The following is a 21,754-nucleotide window of genomic DNA, read 5'->3' as shown; positions in this document are numbered from 1 at the left end:
CCTACTTGTTTCCTTGGCTTTAAATTCAATTTCTCCGATTCTTGGAAAAACATGAGCAAGCTCCATGTGTTACTATCTATTCTTAGAGTCTTTGAAAAACATTTTATAAATACATTCCCTGTCTCTAACACACGTACACACACATTCACACAAGCACACTAGCACACAATACAACCATCTTCAGGCTAGGTAGGATTCTCATTGGGAAACAAGCATCCCTGCTTGGGCCTCAGACTATCTTTCTATAACCCCTAACTTACTGGGTATGCTCAGTAAGATGAGCCTTGGACTTAAAGTAAAAAGTCTTGGATTTGAATTCCAGTCATACTTCCTCCTGGTTAAGTAGTCATTTGCCACCCGGTACAGTAGTTATCCTTGAACCTGGTGCACAGTAGGTGGCCAAGAAATAATAGGGCCTTGCATAGAGGAAATGTGGTTTCAGGCTCGGAGTGTAAGGGTGAGAGGTAGTAGTTATGCTGACTTGAAGAGTATTTCTGTGGGTTCCATAGAGACTGAAATCTAGGCATCAGGTCAGCAAGTGATGCTAGGTAACGTTAGTCAGTTGGCATTGAAACAGAGATAGAGGTCCCATTGTGTATCTCTAAGCTACCTCTCCTGCATTTGTGGATTCCATTTTTTAGGGAATTAGTTATTCTCTTCTGATTACAAAAGCAAATAATGTTATCTGTTGGAAATGTGTGTGGGAGGAAATGTCAAGGAAAAAGTAAAACCATCATTCTCACCATGTAGATGACAGTTCTTGTGAATATTCCTTTTCAGTACATTTCCTCTCAGCTATTTATTTATTTCTATTTATGCAGAGACAATCAGACTAAAGTTGCCTCCATCTCAATCTCCCTAGTAGCTGGGATTATAGGTGTGTGTCACCATGCCTGGTCTTCTTCCAGTCTTTTGAAGTTCATGTACTCTATAATTAGATAGGAAACAATGATAGGTAGATAGCTCGATGGGACTTGAGTTTGCAGAACTGGCCTTGTCCACAGCTTACTCAGTCTAGAATCAACAGTACCTGACATTTGCTGCTCTTGCTCAGTACCAGCTGCTAGTCTATATACATGTGTTACCTCATCTCTATATCTGTCCCTATGAAGTAGGTACAGTGATTATCCACATTTTACAGATTAAAAAATGGGTATGCCACAATAACCCCAAAGTCATGGAGCAAGGAAGCAAGCCTGACTCTTTCTTCTGTCCTGCTGTCAGCCTCACAAAGACATCCCATCCTTTCCTGTGATCTCCTGTCTACCCAGCCCCATCCAGTGCAGGTGAACGCAGTGGCTGTTCACTGTTGAAGGGAAGGGGTATTGGATGGACATGGCTGCCTACACAGATGTACTCAGTGAACAATTTCCAGTGTCTGGGGCTTGATTCTCATACTGTCACTGAGGCCTGAGGGGCTCTGTTCTCTCAAGGTCAGCTTGTCCTTGGGGATTCATGCTGTTAACCCAACTGGCGAAATGCAGACATAATCCAGGGCACCACAAGGCCAGTCCAGGGTTTGGTCCTTTTTTTTCCCCCAGTTGTGGGGCTTGAACTCAGGGTTTGGACTCTGTCTTTGAGGTTTTTTTGCTCAAGGCAAGCACTCTACCACTTTCAGCCACAGCTCTACTTCCGGTTTTCTGATGTTAATTGGAGATAAGAATCTCATGGACTTCCTTGCCTGGGCTGGTTTTGAACTGTGATCATCAGATCTTAGCCTCCTGAGTAGTTAGGATTACAGGTGTGAGCCACCAGACTAGTCCATTGTTTCATAACACAATAACTGCAAAGTGAGTGACTGTTTTGTTAGCAGTCCTTAATCATAGTTGAATTTAGTTTCTACCTTCTACTACACTGGAGGGGACAAATTGTATTTAAACTGTAGCTATAGAGGACCCCAGCGGTTCTGAGACCTCCTCCCATTGGCTGATCAGCCTTTCTTTCCCTGCTGAACTGTGCTGTGTCAGAGGTTGCCTTGTTCCCAGCCTGAAGACTGGAATGGACAGGCCTGGTCAGAGTCCAGGGCGTCAGTCGCTGCTAACCAGCCTTGACCCAGTTACTGAACCTTTTATGAGTCTTAGTGTCCTCATCTAGAATATGAAGGTAAATTATCTCTCAGGTTGTTGGAAGATTAGGTGAGTTGTATGTACATTTCAATGAGTTATGCACTCTGTGAAGAAGTCCTAGAAGCATGTCTGTATCTACTCAGAGCAGTATTAGCTTTAATATTGGTACAAATTGATACCCAGATCAGCCCAACCTTGCTTCATTGTTTTCTGTTTATTCCTCCTGGAGACTCTCCCTAACGCCACAGACTCTGTTATTCTCAAGATATGGTGCATAACAGTCCTTCATTCATACTTTTTGTTCGTGTGCCAGTGGGTACATGAATGAGTGAATTCCCACCATGTAGATCTATGAGCCCCTCCACGTGGTTGGCAAACTGAACACGTATGTGAATCCCAAAGGGATGGAAGACTTTTGGAGATGAGGTAGAGTGAGCATCACCTGCATGGGCCAGGCCCACAGGGAGACCCCATGTATCTTGGTAAGCGAACACCAGGAAAAAATAGGCATTCTGAGCTCACTCTCTCTCAGATCCCTCAAGCCTCAGAAGGCCGTGGTGGGGAGTAATATTTCTTGCCCAAGTGTGAAATTCCTTGGCCTCAGCCCTCAGCAGAGCACAGTGTTTACTCTGATCACAAGTATTTGCTGGAGCTTGAGTGCATCGTGTCTCTCTCTCTCTCTCTCTCTCTCTCTCTCTCTCTCTCTCTCTCTCTCTCTCTCTCTCTCTCTCTCTCACACACACACACACACACACACACACACACACACACACACACACACACACACACAGGCTAGTTTGCTTTTAAAGTTGCAGTTTCAAGAAATATCAATAAAAATTTAGGAACCAAATCAAATGTTAAGAGCTAGAGTGGTGATGAATTCAGGACACAGCCTCCTCGCCCTGCCCGGAAGTGAGAGGCCAAAGTTTCCAGACAAGAGTTTAGAGAAAGGAGGCAGGAAAAACAAAGCCCCAGAGGAAGCCTAGAAAGGACAAGAGAATTCCCCCGTAACTCACCACCTTGGACAGTGGTCTGATCTTCCTGTCCCTATGCAGATGTAATTTTACTGGGGATACTCTCTCACTTTTCCACCTAATATATAACCATTTCCCATGCTACTATATCACCTTCATTTTTGTGTTTATAAGTTTATTCAGTTGCCCACTTAGATTATATATACATATATATTCATATATATATATATATATATATATACTTAGATTATATATTAATATACTTAGATTATATATACATATCTATATCTATATATATATATATATTTCCTTTTGGCATAGAATGGTTGTGTTTGTGCTGGTCCTGGGGCTTTAACTCAGGGCCTGGGTGCTGTCTCTGAGCTTTTGTGCTCAAGGCTAGCACTCTACTACTTTGAGCCACAGCTCCATTTCTGGCTTTTTGGTAGTTCATTGGAGATAAGAGTCTCATGGAATTTTCTGCCTGGAATAGTTTTGAACCATAGGGCCACCAGAGCCTAGCTAGAATAATTTTCTCACTGGATCCCAGCTAGAATAATTTTTTAAGAGAAAGGTTAACTGGTCAAAATATTAATTGATTAATTAATAATTAATTGACTCAGTATATTTTGAGACAGGTCTTTCTATGGAGCTTACCTACCTATCCTGAACTCAAGAACTAGATTACAGGTGTGTGTGGCCACACTCTTGACTTCATTTACAATAGCCTCGGGAAGTGGATGCAACCGTAACTCCATTTCACAGAGAAGGAAAGTAAGGCTTAGAATCATGAAGATCACAAGCTAATAGCTGGACAAGCTGGGATTCTTCCTCATGTCTGTGACTGACAGGATGAGACAGGAGAATAAGCATGATTTTATCCTCACTGTACAGATGGGGAGCCAGGGCTTCAGAGAAACTAAGTGACCTGTCCAAAGCCACACAGTGAATCTGAGGCAGACCCTGGTCTTAGAGCCAGGGGTCCTGAGACCAGTCCTGATGTGCGTGCTCTGTCTCTGTCTCTTCTCTGTCTCTCTCTCTCTTTGTGTCTCAGTGATTACTGAGTTAGTGAAGTACTCTTCTTGTGCCTTGGGCCTCTCTGGGTCCTCTTTGTCATTGTCCACCCCGAAGGAAGTCTGGAGAGAGGCTGGATACATCCTAGGCTTGTTCAAGCCCACAGCTGTTCCTCTGGTCTCAGGCCTCACAGCCTGTGGGCTTGTCCTAGCTGCTCATAGAATGCATGCCAGTATGCCAACATGCCCGAGTGCCAGCATGCCAACATGCCCGAGTGCCACCGCTGGGCTGGGGGAACACAGTGTGTCTGTTTTCTAGGTTCGCTGGCGAACGGATTGTTCTACTCACATGTGGTTGATGTCCCTTGGCCAGCCAATCAGGCAAGGCTAAGAAGCTTTATTTTGTTTTTTTTCCAAATTTACAGATTTTTCTGAGGAGAGACTGGTTACGAAAAACATTCTAGGGGGCGGGGCAGTGACAATCTAGTGATCACCAAATATGTGTGCGGCCCTGGGTTCAATCCAACACCCGAAAACAAAAATAGAAAAGACAAAAAGATAACAACCATCCACCAGCCAGGCACTGGTGGCTCACACCTGTCATCCTAGCTACTCAGGAGGCCGAGATCTGAGGATTGCATTCAAAGCCAGCCTGGGCAGAAAAATCTATAAAACTCTTATCTACAAGTAACCACTAGAAAGCCAGAAATGGAGATGTGGCTCAAATTAGTACAGTGCTAGCCTTGAGTAGAAAAGCTCAGGGATAGCTCAGGCCCTGAGTTCAAGACCCATGACCACCACCAACAAACTCTCCCCCCAGAAATTCACACACATCCAGCAAATGTGTTAACTCTTAAAAAGCTGCTTCATCACTCATACAAATTGGGGCTCATCACTGGGTGCTGGTATGGGTAATAGCCAATTATAACAGCCAGTGTTGATGGAGAGCTTGCTTTGTTGTAGAAGATGGGTTAAGCACTATCTAATGTAATATTCCCGTGGCTTTTGGATCTGTGGGTTTTATTAGCCATCTTCTAGGAGATAACCAAAGAAAGGGTTGGTGACTCATTTAAGGGTTGGTGCACTGATAGGAATGGATTTAAACTTTTCCATAAACTTTCATTCTGTCTTCGACTTGGAGCATCTGTTCATTCAACAAGTTCCACAAGGCCTTGCTATATGTCAGGTGCCAGGCTAGATGTTGGGGATGCAGCCAGTTCAGGCTCCCCTATAAAGTCAGGATAGACCCGAGTGTTCTACTGGGACTAGATTGTAGAAGAACAAATTCTTCCTCTGCCACTTACTTCTTGGGTCATCATGGCTGACTGCTTAATAAGTCATCTCCCTCTTGGACAAAGAGAATTAAGCTGAGCTAGGAGACCTGAACCTAAAATTTGGTCATAGCCCTCCCATTTGTTGTATGATTTTGAACTCAATTTACTTCCCTGGGCTCTAGCTTTCACTCCAATTTATGCACTAGGCCAGCCACTCATTTCTTGTGCCAACATTTAGTAAGCATCTACTATGAGCCAGGCCTGCATGGGGTTTGAGCTAGAGGAAAGAGATCATTTTTCTCCATAGCTTGGAACCTTTGACTCTAGTTCTCCATGGCTGGTTGCACCCTGGTGAAAGTCCTCCTGCTTACATAATCATTTATTTCTGTTTTCTTTCCCTGTACCTTGTCTCTCATGCTGCACCATCTTCCTTGACATGTGGCTTCCGGAATGTCCCATCTTATTACAAAGCAGGAGCTCCGCAGGGCCAGGGTCTGAGAAGGTCTGAAAAAGCTCTGAGGAAGGAACTGCAGATCCCTCTGCTGTTTGAAATACTTCTGAAAAATATTTGGATAACCCTTCGTCACCTGAGCAGGCATTTCTAAAGTTTACATTGCAGGCCTGAGTGACTGGGATATTTGGAGAAATAATTTCCTCCAGCCCTTGATTTTTTGCCCTGAAAGAGTCGTGAAGCATCCCATGTTGTATATGTGAAATGTGTTTTGGAATGTTAATAGAGAGGCTGATTTACCCTGGAGGGGGTCGGAACCAAGGGAAAAAGGATGTATATACTGGCCACACCAGGATTTGCCTCTGGGGGTTAGATTTTTAGAACATACAGAGGGTCAGAGGTCAGGGAGTGTGACACATACCCAGGCTTTCTCTGTAAGTTTTATTTTCTTAACATCTCTGAGTCTTGGTCCTGCTATAAAGGAGTTACTATTATGATATTTTGTTTATAGATAAAATTCTAGTGGCTTTTTTTTTCTGGAAACATCTTAAATAAAAGTGAAGATTTGGACTAGTATCAGTGTTTCTGGAAAGTTTAAAAAAAATTGGCTAGGCACCACTGGCTCATATGTAGCTACTCAGCTACTCAGGAGACTGAGATCTAGGGATGGTGGTTGAAAGCCAGCCTGGGCAGGAAAGGCCATGAGACTCTTGTCTCCAATTAACTACCAAAGAAAGCTGGAAGTGAAGCCATGGCTCAAGTAGTAGTAGTAGCCTTGAGAACAAAAGCTCAGAGATAGCACCTAGGCCTGCACACATGTGCGTGCGCACACACATATGCGCACACACAATTACAAAGATGTTTATCAGGAAAAAATATAGTGTGTGTGTGTGTGCAGGTAGAGTGGGGGATGGGCATCCTGAAGTTGGAAAGACCCCAGATCTAGCTCCTAAGCTCCGTAGCTCCTGAGCTCAATGACCCGTGAGGGCCTCAGTCCTGTCATTGGCACAGTGGGGTTGTTGATCATCTTGACCGCCGAGTTGTGCCAAGTGCTATGGCCTCAGAGAACATGGGAAGGGGGGCAGACACAGAGGCCAGGGGAGGGGCCTCTGTCTTGGAGAGCCAGGTGGTATCCTGGAGGAAAGGACATCTAAGCAGAAACAGTAGGAGGAAACAAGGTTGCCTGGCAACACAGTGGAGAACAGGCTCCCAAAGGAGCACCAGGGTGGTATGACTGGTGTGCAGCAGTCCCAGGCTTGGCTTTAGGCTGGGCTGCTTTTAGGGACTCAGGATCTCATGGCAATATGTAACTGTTGGGGGTTGGGTCATTCTTCCAGCCCAAGACCTGGGCACTGAACTCATAGAGTGGGGAATGCTGTCGTGGGCTTAAAAGGGACACCATGGTGGCAAGGAAGAGACTGAGAGGGACTTATGGGAATCTGCTACAGAGCCAACTCCCACTCCTGGACAAGGCCCTGAATTACAGGGCTGCAGAGAGATGCACGAGACTCCAGGTGTCAGCCAGAGCTTTGTTCAGTGGTTGTGTACTTCCATCTGGGCCAATGGCCTTGTGTCCTTGCTTTGCTGTTGTTCAGCTGGTCTGGCCAGTAGCTTTGGTGGGAGCCTGCCCATATGCCTAGCATTGGGCTAGGGGAACCACAGGCCTGCAAACTGCTCCCACAGGGCTCAGATAAGCTCTGATTTTAAGTGAGGAGGTCTGGGAAGGGGTCATTTTCCTGAAGCACTGAAGGAGCAGGCCCCACCGTGCTCCAAGGAGGGTACGTCCTGGGGGAGGGGCATCTGGTATATTCACACTGGAAATGAGGTGGAAGAGCAGAAGTAGCTGAGGCCATCAAAGCAGCAGGAGGTCAGTCCACCTGGGACCTGGCAGCGGAAGAGCCAAGTGTTCTCCCTCTGGTGGGGCTTGTGGGGAAGGGACTACAGGGGTAAAGGGAGGAAGACAAGATGCAGTGTAGCTAGGAGATAGCACTGGCCACTGTTCTTGCTGCTCATGGCCCCAGGAAGTCTGGGCAGGAGCCACTGGCTCTGTGCACCTTTTTCCTCTCCTGGGAAACAACAAGAGCCACCAAGGGGATTAGGTAAGATCACGACAGAACCTGGCTGGTGAAATGTGTGTGTGTGTGTGTGTGTGTGTGTGTGTGTGTGTGTGTGTGTGTGTTCACTACAGTGTTTCTTAATTTCCACAATGCTCATTACAGCTGTGAGGGCAAACACAAAGCAGACCAGGCCTCCGGTGCTTCCCTGAAAATCTAAACTGTCCGCTGTCTGCCTCCAGCACCGGGGCCGCATGTCATCTCCCATCCTCCTCACACCCCTCCTGCCACTGTGGCTGGGGTGCTGGTGAGGGCAGATGACGCCCAAGGGCTTTGTAGAGCAGGAGGCAGATGTGAAGGGAGGCAGTGGGGGTCCTACTGGTTCTGACAGGCTGCCAAAGCCAATGTCCTGATACCCAGAGCCTGGTCCCTGATGTGGAGGGACAGAGTGCTGGAGGACACCCAGGAGGGTACCCTGGCCAGAATGGCAACACAGGAATGGCTTCCTGGACTCAGGAGAAATCATTCTCTAGGTTTCCAGTAGTGCTGGGTTGAGGGGATGAGCGATACAGGCCTGGCACACATCTCCATGGCTTTGAAATCCCAGCATCAAGAGGTGTGGAGGCTGGGAGGGTTTGGGAGCTGGAACTGGAGCCGGCAGGGCAGGAACAGACTCACAAAGCATCCTGGGAGGAGGCTGCTGTAGATGGAAAGTGGCAAGGGATGGGGGGGGGGCGGTGCCTGGACAGGAAGGTAGCAGGGCCATGGGAAGAGGTAGGAACAGCTCACTGGGCCCCACCTGGCTTGGAAATGGGCTGGACCCGGACAGACCCGGAGGGAGGATAAAGGGAGGAGTGGCCATCTTTCTAAAGGTCCAGGCCCTAGGAGAGAGGGAAGGAGGGGAGCACTGGCTTTGGTAGCTTGGGAGACATATCAAGATCTGGAGTCCCAGAGGAAAGTCTGGCCCTGGACATGGAGAAGAGCATCCCGAAAGGAGCCTCTTGAGTGCTGAACTCTCTGGGCAGAGTAGAGAAGGTAAACTGAGGTATGTGGGTATATAGAAACCCTGGGAGCCCGGGGCCAATGGAGGAGAGAAGTAAAGACTGAAGTAGCTTGTAACTCGCAGGGAAAGGGTAGGAAGAAAGGAGAGATGAGGACAAAGAGGAAGGCTGGGGCTCACTGAAAAGTTGGGACTTTTTCCAGAAGGGTGTGGGGAAGCACAGCATTGTTTTGATTACAAGAGAGATTCAGAAGAGCCGTGAAGGGCAAGCAACCATGGGACCCTGTTGCTCAGTGGACAGGATGCTGCCAGCCAGCCATACCCTCCTACATTCTGGCCTGTGTGGTCTTAGCCCAGGCGGCTCCATCCACTAGGGAGGTAAGAGCAGAACTGGAAGGCAGCAGTAGCAGCCAGGGGCCAGGACCAGCAGTCCTTCCTTCTCCATCTCCAACCTGCTGGGCCAGCTGTCACTCTGGACCCTGCCTCCCTCCTATCCTGCCTCTTGCATGTATCGGGCCGCCTCATGCCTCTGGTCTCCTCGGCCTTCATAGAAGCCCGTCTGTTGAGTCTGTGGCTGAGATGGTGCCGTGTAGACTCAGCAAGCAAGCAGCTTCGATAGGAGAATGTTCTAGATTCCCGGAGTGCCCTCCATGCACCACCACGCACAGCTGTTAAAAAGATGCTTCTGACTGCACAGCTGGCCGTGGTCTTCAAAACCTGCTTCTGACTTAATAACTTAATGCATTGTGAGCTGCTTACCATGTGTTAGAAGTCAAGCTAAGCATGTTTCACCGAACATCATCTTTATTTTAATGGGTTTTCATGTTCTACCCATTTCACAGATCACAGTATCAAGGCTGAGAGGTTATTCAACGTGTGTTCTCACACAAACCAGGGATTGTACAAACAGCAGCCTAGTCCTCTCCCCTACCCCTGCCCCCCACTTCCTTCTTTTCCCTATCTAAGTATTGAGCAGAGCTTCGAGAATGCAGACGAGTACTCTCTCCTTGCTCACCTTCCATCTTTTAAAACTCATTATTCAACCCTCTCCTTTGGAACAAACCCCCTGCCCACCCTCCCATCCCCAGTTGCCCTTTGGGGATGCTGGCCCTAGCAGTAGTAAGGGATCAGAGATGGTTACCCCATGAGTGGAGGCTCTGCCCTGTCATTCCACTGCCCTCTGGGATACTCAGTTCAGCACTTGACCCTGCGTAACCTCCATTTCCTTATCTTACACACAAGTTATAGGAAGAGGATATAAGGACGTCAGCATTTAGCCTCGTGCCAGGCATAGGAGAGGCCCACTAGATTGTGATCACTGCCCTTCCCAACACAGGGCGTGACATGAGGGCCCAGAGCGCTGGGCCAGGCCTTAACCGTGGTGCCAGCAGAGCGGGAGGACCGAGTATGAATCACTCACCGGGAGGCCTTGCAGGGGGGCTGAGGAGGGATCCAGTGTATGGAAGGCGCAGCTCAGCCTCCAAGATAAGCAACTTCCCTGGACCAGAGTCACCATGGGGTTGGGCAGGCAGCCTGGGGAGGAGGGGAGGACTCTTGTCACAGTGCTCCCCGGCTGGGGACTCGGGGTGTGCGGAACTCGCCTTGGATCGCTCCTCCGGGACCCGAGGGCAGGGGCGCGGGGGGGGGGGGTGGCGTGGGACGAAGCGGTGAGCGGTGCTAGCCACACGCAGGCCACACGGGGCCTTCCCGGAGCCACGCACAGCGAGGGGCCCCGGGACCTGACACCGGAGCCTGGCCCAGCGCCCCTGGCGTCCTGACCATCCGGAGGGCGGCGGGGTGGAGGGCGCGCTCATCGATGCGCAGCGCCGGGCGTGGCGGGAGCCGCCCGGCGGGGCCTGGGTCCTGAGCCGAGCCCTGGGACTCCGACAGCCGCCTCTGCGGGGCGGGGCAGGGCGAAGCGTGGGGCGGGGCGTGGGGGCCGGGGCGGGGCGAGGGGCGGAGCCTAGCGGTGGGGCGGGGCCCGCGCTGCAGCGCCACTCACTCCCCACGTCAGAGGAGCCCCGCTGCCTGCGGCTGCTGAGACTGGGCCGAGCGCTGCCTCCAGGACGCGCACTCGCCCCGCACCGGCCTGGAGCTGCGGGACCATGGCGGACAAGGAGGCCGGTGGTGGCGGCGGCGGCGGCGGCGGCGATGCAGTGTCCCGAGGTGAGCGCGGGGCTCGGGTGCCGCTGCGGCGCCTGGCAGCCCCGGGGAGGGACGAGGCGGGCTCGTCCCGCGCCCACCCGCCCGCCCGCCCAAGGACCGTGGAAAAGTGGGTGCTCCCCCCGCCCCGGCCCATCCCCGGCCCTCCCGGCCCGGCGCCTCGGGGACCCCGGGCCCAGAGGGCCGCCCACCAGTCACAGGATCGGCCTCGCCGGGTGCGGGGCGCCGCAGTGGGGACCGCAGCCCCCGCGGGGCTTCCCGGCGGTCCCCGCCCCGGGTGGCGCCTCTGGCGCGGCGGGACCGAGCGAGGGCGCTGCTCCCGTCGCCCGAGCACACGGCGCGGGGGGCTGCCCGGGTCCCCCGCGGCTCATTTCCATGGCGCAGCGAGGCAGGTGGGAGCCCGAGCCGGGGATCAGAGCTCCGGACGTGGCCCCTCGCCCACCGGGCCCCGCGCCACCGGACACACGCGCCGGGGTGCGGGGCTGCAGCTCGGGGCCCGCACGGTTGCACCGCACTCCGCGCCCCTTCCCAGGGCCTCTCGGGGTCGGGAAGGGCGAGGAGATGGGGTCCTGGGTCTCTTTGCGGGGGTGTCCCGGTGCGGTGCGGACTTGAGGACCGGCGCTGGCATTTCGCAAATAGTCCAGGGCCGCGCTCTGGGCGGCGTGACTGGGGCTGGGATGCGGGGCGGACCCGGGAGCAGACCGGGAGAGAGGAGGCGCAGGGCCGGCGCTGTGAATCCAGGCTTCACCCGCATAGGGAGCCGGCTGGCCGGGACTCCGGCCCCCCACCCCCACCCCGGCTTCCGGAGTGGGGAAAGTTGGGCTCCGGAGGCGCCGTGCGCCCCTGACCCGCAGGGCTTGGCGCGGACCGTCCCCCAACGACTCGGAGCCAGCAGCCGCCCCGCGAGGGACGTAAGGGAAATCCTGCCAGAAAAGGAGCGCTCGGCTCTGCAGACGCCCCGAAGTCGGGGAAACTGAGTCCAGCAGAAGCGCACCCCGGGTGGGCCTGGCGTCCCCCCTCCAGCTGTGGGCAGCCGCCCCGCCCCGGGCTGCGCTCCCGGCCGCACCTGCCCCCTCCCCAGCCCATTGTTCCTGCGGATCTGGGAGGTGCCTCCCCACCCCCACTGCAGTGGTGGGGGAGAGCGGGGTGGGGGCTGGGGGATCCGGACACTCACTCCGGGGAGGGGCGACGCAGAGCCCGGGCGGTGCCCAGACGTGCGCTCCCCATCCTCCCCTCGCCTGACCTTCCCGGTGGGCAGACCGGACTCGGGCCGCCGCTGGCAGCTGTCTTTGTCTACATCAGTCAGCAACTGGATTCACTCATTTTCCTCTCCATCTTCTTTTTTTTTCTCCTTTAAATTGGAAAAGAAAGGAGGGGGTGGGGAACATTTAAGATGAGCCTGCTGGGCATTAGAACTGTTTAAAGTCCAGGAGTTAGTGAGCCAGTTTCTTGTCTTACACTGAGATAGATAACGAGCGGACCTTGTATAAAATGCGAGATTGGAAATAAAATGAATGGAACCGGAATTGCCAGCAGAGATTCGAGCCCACTGACCAACACCGTTCTGCCATGTAAAATCACATTTAACACTTGTCAACCGCCCGGGACTGGCAGAGACCTCTACCCAGGATGGGGAAACACTAGGTGTTAGGCCGCCCGCAGCTGATCACCTGGGTCTGGTTCTAGGTGCTTTCTTGGCATTTTGTGAGTTCAAAGCAGCCGGTGGTGACTCAGGGTACATGGGTTTGGGACACAGCAACCTGAAGAGCAGGCTGCCCCTGGCAACTCACTGTGCCTTCTCTGGGCTGCCAACCTTCATCTGCAAAATGAGTGAGCGGAGTCCGCTCCCCTCCCCCCGTCGCTTCTGAGATTTTATTGCATGTTCTGGTCTGGACAATGAATAAGCAGGGGTTTATTTTTTTCTTCAGCCTCCTAACAAGCCTGTTATCAGCACTCCCTTCACTGATGAGAAATTGATGCACAGATTGAATGACCTGTTCAAGGTCACCCAACTAGGGAGTGTGGATTGGGACACAGGGTTGCTGACTCCAGGACTGGAGTATCTCATAGGGATAGCCCAGTGAGGTATTGTGGACAGGGTTAGTCGTGTTTCAGGGTCTTCTTTCTAGCATGCTCTTGTGCAAAAGAATGAATGTCATAGGCATGAATCATCTTGGGACTTGTATTCAGTGGGGACCCCCCCCTTGTGGTAGGTGGGAGCGAATGGAGGGTGCTGATGAAACAAAATGGCAGATGGTGGTGGCTATTCCAGCTGGTTGGTAAGCAGGGAGTGACTCGTTGGGTCTGCTTCTTTGTGTTTGCAGATTTCCATATCGCATGATTAAATTAGTTAATTTGCAAAATTAACTGAAGGCCCACCTCTGGTGTCTGGAACGTTAGACATTAGAAGCTGAGATGACCTTTCTTCCTGTCTCTCCTCATGTTTTCTGTTTTTTGGTTCAATGAGGTGCTGGAAGAGGAGATGCTCTGGGCAAGGGGAGGAGACTGTATAGCATCTCTGCTGACCTGGCAGGCATGCACAATGGAAATGGAGTCATTTTCTCTGTGTTCAAGTACCTCTGGTACACTGGGCCCTGGAGATGGGACTCTTACCATCCTGGCAGTTAATCTTGATAAAATAAACATTTTTGAGGACTGACATTTATCAAGGACTCAGTGTATGATGAAACCTGGGAATACCCAGTTATCTCATTTAGGCCTGATCACATTTGTTGAATAAATGACTCAATGAGAGAGCCTCCTGTCCTCCATTGGGAGAGAAGTCTGATGAGTTTAGCTGTGCGGGTTGGAAAGGTTCTGGGTGTGGAGGCTTAGGGGCTTTAGGCTATCAGCTTCAAGGTCCATGGGTCCAGTTGCACAGCCTACCCTAGCATATGCCTGTCACATTTCAGGCCCTTAGGGAATTACACTGAGTGTCTGAGAGAATGAGACTGATAGAGAACAAGGCTCTTCCTTTTTCCTTGGCCACTGGACTATAGGTAGAAGAGGAAGGATGCTAGGTGTAGCCACCAAAGGAACCAAGAAAAAGCCAAGGTGATGCTCTGGATATCCTAGCTTAGAGTTCTCTTCCTAGAATCCACTTCTGTATCAGCGCTTGCCTCTGCAGCTCTGTCTCCTGCATGGTGGCCTCCACCCCCTCCTCCCCTCTCTTCCTCTCAATGCCTTACTTGTATTTTTCAGAGTCCTGTGATCTTCTTTGGCCCTAGATATATGCAGTTTTCTGGCTTGAGGCATCTCCCATTGCAAAGCAACCTCTTATTTATCCTTCAAAATTCAACTTGGTATTATTTCTCAGGGCCTTCCTGGAATCATGCATCAGGGTGAAATCTACTTGTGAAGTCCCAAAGCCCTTGGAACTTGATTGATTCTGGTGATTCCAGGTGGTGTTTACTGAGTGCCTAGGCTGTGCCAATTTGGTAATTATACATCTTGTATCTTCTACAACCCTGTGAGGTTGATAGTATTATTACCACCATTTTGCAATTGGGCTCTGAGATGACAGACCATAGATGGTGGAGTTGGGCTATGGATCAGTCGTAGTGCCTAAAAGCCTGTGCCCTTTCTCACAATGCCATTTCTCCCCACAAGGCAGAGACTGTGTCTTTCATTTCCACAGTCTTAGTAAGGACCCACAGTAGGTACCCAACAAATATCTTCCTGTCCATTGAGTGACTCAGTCAGCAAGAGCTAAGTGAACTCAGCAGTGAGGAGTGGCATTCACATCTACCCACTCCATGGGTGGGGGGTTGCTTCTAGAAACACAGATGCTTAGAAGTGAGCCAAGCTGGTGGGGGCAGCCAGCACAGGCTCTGCGGATCTCTGAAGAGATGGAGCTTTGATTCCCACAAGACTTTAAGTGACGACTCAATCTTGTGGGGGCGAAGTGCTCTCTTGTCATATAAATAGGCCTCTTTGGTAAGGGAGAAAGCTTCTTTATTACTGCTGTGCATAATTAGAATGGCAGAGGGGAATCAGAGGCTGTTAATGAATGGGCAGCATGTGGCAGAGAGCCTGTCCCCCACGGGCACTCTGGGCCTGGGCATCCCCAGGAGAGAGCAAGGCAAACAGAGACACCCCAGGAGAAGCAGGCAGTGCTCAGCAAGGACACCGACACACTGGGTGGGTCCTGCATACATTTGCTACATTCCTGGGCTTGCAAATGACTCTCAGTGCTGCTCTTCTTTCAGCTGTGCAGTCATGTGAATGGTGGGTAGGAAAGCAAAGTGTCTTGGAATGCTAAGACTCCAACTAGACAGTCCTTTCCTGGTCTGTGCAAAGGCCATGTGTGGTCTGCCCCCCTGTGCTGGGGGAAACAGCAAGGAGATAAGTAAGGGCTGACAGGAAATGTTTTGTCAGTTACAGAGGCCTTCCTTCCTCTGCCCCAGTGCCCACCAGTATACAATTTCCTTCTGCAGTAGGGTAGTGGATCAAACTGGTTTGCTTTTTTTCCGGGGGCAGATTGTCCTGTGTGTTTTTTAAATTTTCTCTTAGATTTGGGGCTATGTGAGCATCCATTCAGGTCTAGATTCCTTTAAACCTGCAATATTCTACTGTGATGTGGTTATCTCTTATGCCCCTACCCACCATTCCTGCATATTCCACTCTGTGTGTGTGTGTGTGTGTGTGTGTGTGTGTGTGTGTGTGTGTGTGTGTGTGTGTGTGAGTGAGAGAGAGAGAGAGAGAGAGAGAGAGAGAGAGAGAGAGAGAGAGAGAGAGAGAGAGAGAGAGAGGGTGCTAAACAGCTTCCCTGGGGACTCTCTTTGGGCACTGGGTGCTCTGCAGGTTAATTACCCAAGTGGCCATCCTGTTATGGAAACACCTGGGGATGATGTCTAGGCTTTACCACAGACCTGGTACATCAACTTTTTTTTCCCATGACAGCCATTTGTTGCCAATCAGGGAGTTCCACACATTTGATCAGATTTGGGGCTTGCCTTAAACTTCTCCTTGCTATGACAAACCCTTGAGAAAAACAACTTTAGGGGAGGAAGTATTTTATTTTTCTCGTGGTTTCAGAGGTTTCAGTCCCTAGTCTATTGCTTGGTGGCTACTCAGCCTGGGTTGAGGAGGAACATCACCCTGAAGAGCGTGGGGGTGGGGGGTGGCAGAGCCACTTACCTCGTGGTGGCTAGGAAGCAGAGACAGGAGAGAGACTCAAGAGGCCAGGGAATGACAAGGATCTCAATGTTGTTTTGGTTTGTGGCCCAGGATGCTAAACATTTCTTCATCTATTTATTGGCCATTCATATTTCTTTCTAGTGGTGCTTGTTCAATTAATTTGCCCTTGTAGCAAATCAGATCACTGATTCTTTAGGAGTTCAGTTTTTTGAGCTCCCTGTATATTCTGGTTATTAATCCTTTGTGACATATTTAGCTAGCAAAGGTTTTCTCCTCTTTGTAGTCCATCTCTCCAGTCTATTGATTATTTCCTTTGCTGTGCAGAAGTTGTTTGTCAGTCCTTGCTCATTTGCTCTTCTATTCAGTAAGTTATTTCCTGTGGCTATATATTGCCTATTGTACACCATTATGTTCTAGTGTTTTCTTTATTCTCTCCTGCAGTAGTTTCAGTTCTTAAATTAAGATCATTGGTCCACTTTCAGTTTATATTAGTTCAGGGTAAGAGACAGAAGGCTAGTTTCAGTCTTCTGCATGTAGTTATCCAGTTGAAGAGGCCATCTTTCCCCCAAAGCATGTTTTGGGTTCTTTTGTAAAAAATCAAATGGTTGTAGTTGTGTAGATTTATCTGTGGGTCTTCTAGTCCATTCCAGTGGTCTATATTTTCATGCCGTCATCATGCTCTTTTTGTTTTTTGTAGTATAATTTGAAGTCTGAGATTCTCATACCAACAACATGTGCTGCCAAGGATCAGGAGAAAAAGAAACCTTGGTACAATGTTAGTGGGAATGTAAACTAGAGGAAATCAGTATGGAAGTTTCCACAAAAACTAAAAAGTCAGCTACCATACTATCTAGTGATACTACTTCTGGGCATTTATCTGAAGGAAAGTAAGGTACACTATAAGAGAGGCATCCGTATGCACATTTTAATTGTAGTTCACAAGAGCTCAGCTATGGAGAAAGCCTTGATGACTTATAACTGATGAATAGGTCAAGAAAATGATTGATACACACACACACACACACACACACACACACACACACACACACACACGGCTATTATTCAGCTGTAAAGAACAAAGTTACATATGTCATCTGCAGAGAAATAAATAGATTTTGAAATCACCATATTAAGCAAAGCGAGCCAGGTTCAGATGGATATAGGTCATATGTTTTCTCTCATATGTAGATGTTAGACCTACAAGATAAACATATGTAAACACATTCAAGATACAGGCCCCTCTTCCCTCACATGTATACATCACTGTACACAATGATTCTCACAATCACAAGCATTATAGATACTGAGACTGCTTGAGGGAATTAGGATTAGGGAAGAGGACGTTTCCATGAACAATACTGAAATACATCACATCTGTGACTGGAGGTGGCAAAACCAATCTGACCAAAAGCTGCTGAATAGAGCAGATGTGAAATACCACAGGGAAGCCCCTGTCAACAATTAACATGCCCTGTAACAAAAATAAATACTAGAAGATGAAATGTGTCCTGACTCGAGTGTGGGTGCAAGCGGGAGGAGGACAGCTAGTGGAGAGAGTGAGGTAGGGGGGTATGGTCAGAGTACCTGTTCATGAACAGGGAACAACGACGGCTGTTGAGACTGGTTTGGGAAGAGGCGGGAAGGGATGAGGGCGAAGGACGGAGGGGGTGAGCTGATCAAAGTACATCATATGCATATATAGACATGTCAGAATGAGTCTCTTGATTCCAGCCCTAGTTTTACCACTGACCAGCTTTGGGTTTCTGGGCTGGTTATTTACACACCTCAGTTTCCTCATCTGTAAAGTAGAAAAGGTATAACAGACATCACAAGGTAGATGGGTTTTTCTTTCTGTGCTGGTTCTGGGGCTCGAACTCAGGGCCTGTAGGCTGTCCCTGGTCTCTGCTCAAGGTTAGTGCTCTACCATTTGAGTCTCAGTTCCACTTCTGGGTTTTTCTGGTGATTAACTGGAGATAAGAATCTCATGGGCATGTTGGCCCCAGCTGACTTCAAGCTGGAGTTTTCAGATCTCGGCTTCCTGAGTAGCTAGGATTACAGGTGTGAGCCACCAGCGCCCAGCCTCAGAGTCAATATTATTACTCCCATAGCCTTGCTGAGTGTGAGTTTTCTGTTTTCTGTTGAGGTTGGTTATTCTCCCGGATCCCGTGGAGGGGGATAGGCCAGTTATCAACAGCTGCATTTTGTCCAGGAAGCTCCAGATGGGGGACAGGGACTGGCCTGAGGCCCTGGTGGTGAGGTAGGGCAAACAAGAGCCATGGGCAATCTGATTTAGCTAGCCCAGAATTTTGGAGTTTGTCCGAGCTGCTAGCCCCATTTGTTTTCCACTTGGTCCATTGCCATGGCTCTGAGATCCTCACTGGTGGTTCAGATAGCCAATGGGCTTCGAAGTCTTGGCATTCCTGGACTCTATCCAGGACTGCCAACCTCCATGCTCAGGTGGACTCGTCTCCAACCTCAGACTGGCCCCATCCATAGAGCTGCAACCTCGACCTGAAGCTTTGCAGAACTGTTTCTGCTAAAGCTCTTCTCCATCAGTCTTGATTGGAACCTGGAAGCTCAAGATGTCCCAGGGGGCCAGCAGCCATTCCAGGACACCGCTGCTGGGGAACCCTGAGACAGTCATTTGAGGTATTACATACCTAAAAAGATCCTCTCCCCCTCAGCTCCCCTCCCCCACCCCGTCTTCTCCTTTTCTCTCCTTCCCTCCCTCTTTTCTCTCCCTCTCTCTTTTCTCCCTTTCTCTTCCCCCTCCCTTCATCTTTCTTTTCCTCCCCTCCTCTCTGTCTGTTCTGGAAATCAAACCCAACCCTTGGGCATGCTAGGCCTGCTCTCCCATCCACCTCTATCCCCAGCCCCTCCTCAGTGTCTTCCTCAGTCAGGTTCTTGATACAGCTGCTCTGTGCTGCCTTCCCTGGAGCCTGGATTGTTGACCAGAGTCCTTGACTTTTGTTCAGTCTCCTGTCCCTGTCAGGGCCGCTTAGAGGCCCTCTTTTCAAAGGTTGGCAGCATCAGTGAGAACTGAATAAAGATGTATTGGTCCCTAAGCAGGGAAAACTATCTAAGTATTATATAATTAGTCAACAAAATGTCACATTATGTTATTGCTATCGGTTTGGGTCAAGACTAGTGCTCTACTACTTTGAGCCATGCATCACTTCCGGTTTTCTGGTGGTGAATTGGAGATCTGAGTCTCACAGACTTTCCTGCCCAGCTTGCTTTTGAACTGTGATCCTCAGATCCTCAGTAACTAGGTTTACAGGCATAAGCCACTGGCACCCTGCTCCATCCCAATATTTAATGGCTTAAAACAGTCATCACTTTATTTGCTCATGACTCTGGGTGAAGGTCTCTGCTGGGTAGTTCTTTTGCTGATCTTGCCGGTGGTTGTATCTTATCTGACTACATCTGTCTGGTGGCTCTGGGGGGTGGAGTCTGCCATGGCCTTACTCACAGGGTGTTGCTGGCTGTGGGTTGGGGTTTCTAGTCCAGCCAGCTGGGCCTTCTTATGGGGTGGTCTCAGGACAGCGAGAGAGGGAGAGAGGGGAAGCTGCAAGGCCTCATGTGAAATCACTTTTGCTGCACTGTGATCCGTGCATGCCCCCAGGCACAGAGGTGGGTCTCTGACAGCCAGGATTGGGGAGCTGATAGAACTGTCTTCAGCTTGGCAGAATCAGCTTGATAAAAATGTGAAAAGAACACACCGTTTGCAAACACACACACAAGGGTCATCTTCTACAACATGTGTATTGATTGATTGATGAACAGGGAAAATAGGGAATGATATTGATGTATGCAAAAGCTGTATTGCTTCTACTTTTTTTTTCTATTTCATTTGTGTTTTAATAGATCAAGAAGAACTTTCTTAGGATTAAAGAGTACTTACTCTTTGAGCCAGGTGGTGATGGCTCAAACCCATAATTCTAGCTACTCAAGAGGCTGGAATCTAGAAGCTTGTGGTTCAAGGCCAGCTTGGGCAGAAAAGTATGAGACTCCATCTCCAAACTACCAGCAAAAAGCCAGGCTAGAGGTATGGCTCAAGTGCTAGAGTACCAGCTGAGCAAACAAGCTGAGCTAGCGCAAGCAGGAAAGTCTGTGAGTCCCTGGCAGTGGCAAAAAAAAAAAAAAAGGGTATGCTATGAAGAATTGTTTTTCTAAAACCTGAAAATCTATAGTCATACCTGACAACTGAAGTTAATGATTATTTTCGTGTCCCCACGGCTCTATATTAGATCTGAGAAATCACTTATAGGAGCTACTGTGACATTGCCACTCTAAAGACAACTGTGGGTATAGATGACACTAAGAAGGTTTTTCATTTCAGTGAGAATGCTTGCCTACGAAGCAAAGGCTCTGAGGCGGTTCATCTCAGAGGAGGAGCTGGAAGTCCGGGGCCAGACACTGAGGAATAGTGTCCAGGTTTCATTAGAGCCCTGCCCATTCTGAGAAAGGTTCTGGTAACAGCTTTCTATAGGTGTCAAGTACATGCCCCAACTCTGTTGTCCCCACGAGTCCCATTAGTGTGTGGTTTTGCAGAATGTGAGGATTTTCAGGAAGGTATACTGCATTATGCCATAAATGCTTGTCTTTCTGCATATTTATGCATATTCAATATGGGTTGAATATGCATTAAAATACTTGCTTTCAGAAGAGAGGGTTATGCCAAGGAAAGGGCCCGTGGTTACCTGTTCTCACCTCATTTCTGAGGATGAGCCCTGAACTGTGGAGACTTGATTTCTTCTTATAATGTATGCAGATATTCTGGGTAGTTTTGTCTACTGTGTTCTGATCTTTTCTTTGTTTTTATTTTTTTCTTTTTCTTTCTTTCTTTTTTTTGTGCCCATCCTGGGGCTTGAACTCAGGGCCGGGGTACCGTCCCTAAGCTTTTGTGTTCAAGTGCTCTACCACTTGAGCCACAGATCCACTTCTGCTTTTTGGTGATTCATTGGACTTTCCAGCTCCATTGAGCAGGTTTCAAACTGTGATCCTCAGATCTCAGCTTCCTGAGTAGCTAGAATTACAGGTGGGAGCCACCAGCACCCAGCTGGTGTTCTGATTTTAATGTAAGTTCCATTGGTCTATTGAACACCCCACGATCTCAAAGGTTAGTGGGTTTTTCAGGTGTCTCTGCTACCTCTACACTGACAATAAAACAATCCCTCCTATGCTCTTTTTTTTTTTTTTAAATAGCTCAGTCCCACTGGGTTTTCGCTGTGATGGTGTCTGAGGTCCCTTTGTGCAGACTCCCAGTCCCTCTGGGACACAGAAGATCAACATTCTTCTTTTAGCCACTCTTGGTTTCTCCCCCAGATTTCCTTGCTCTAAAGTCAGAACCCCTCTGGCCGCTTCCTTCCTTTCTTTTCTTTTTCTCATTGTTCAGGAGAAGCCATCTCTGCTGCTGCCTGGGATGGGAAACAACACTAATGTCAAGAGTCCTATTCTCAGAGTGATTGTCTAAAGACCGAGCTCACCACGGCACCTGCAGCCAATTAAGATCCTGGTGGTCAAACATCAGGCCTGGGCCCGCCCTGTCATTTTATAATTGGACAAACTGAGCTCAGAAAGGAAACAGGCTCCTTCAGAGCAATTACAAACTCTGGAAGAA

General features: G+C 49.5%; 1 protein-coding gene across 4 annotated transcripts in view; it reads left to right on the top strand.

Annotated features, from left to right (window-relative positions):
- The window catches only part of Hspa12a (heat shock protein family A (Hsp70) member 12A), a 141,951-nt gene that overhangs the window by 69,088 nt on the left and 51,109 nt on the right, over window positions 1-21,754 (top strand). Inside the window, exon 1 of one of the 4 annotated variants that reach the window (XM_069988099.1) lies at window positions 10,847-10,995. The exons of the other annotated variants lie outside the window; for them this stretch is intronic. Coding sequence (XP_069844200.1) covers window positions 10,935-10,995 — 61 coding nt within the window. The 5' untranslated portion in view covers window positions 10,847-10,934. Of the gene's footprint in view, window positions 1-10,846; window positions 10,996-21,754 lie in introns of those variants that run through there. 4 annotated transcript variants of the gene reach the window in all.

This window comes from Dipodomys merriami, unplaced genomic scaffold, assembly GCF_024711535.1.
Source record: "Dipodomys merriami isolate MVZ:Mamm:240054 unplaced genomic scaffold, mDipMer1.0.p SCAF_35, whole genome shotgun sequence".
Classification (NCBI taxonomy): domain Eukaryota; kingdom Metazoa; phylum Chordata; class Mammalia; order Rodentia; family Heteromyidae; genus Dipodomys; species Dipodomys merriami.
The sequence above is the reverse complement of the archived record's forward strand: the minus strand, read 5'-3'. Positions and strand labels throughout refer to the sequence as shown.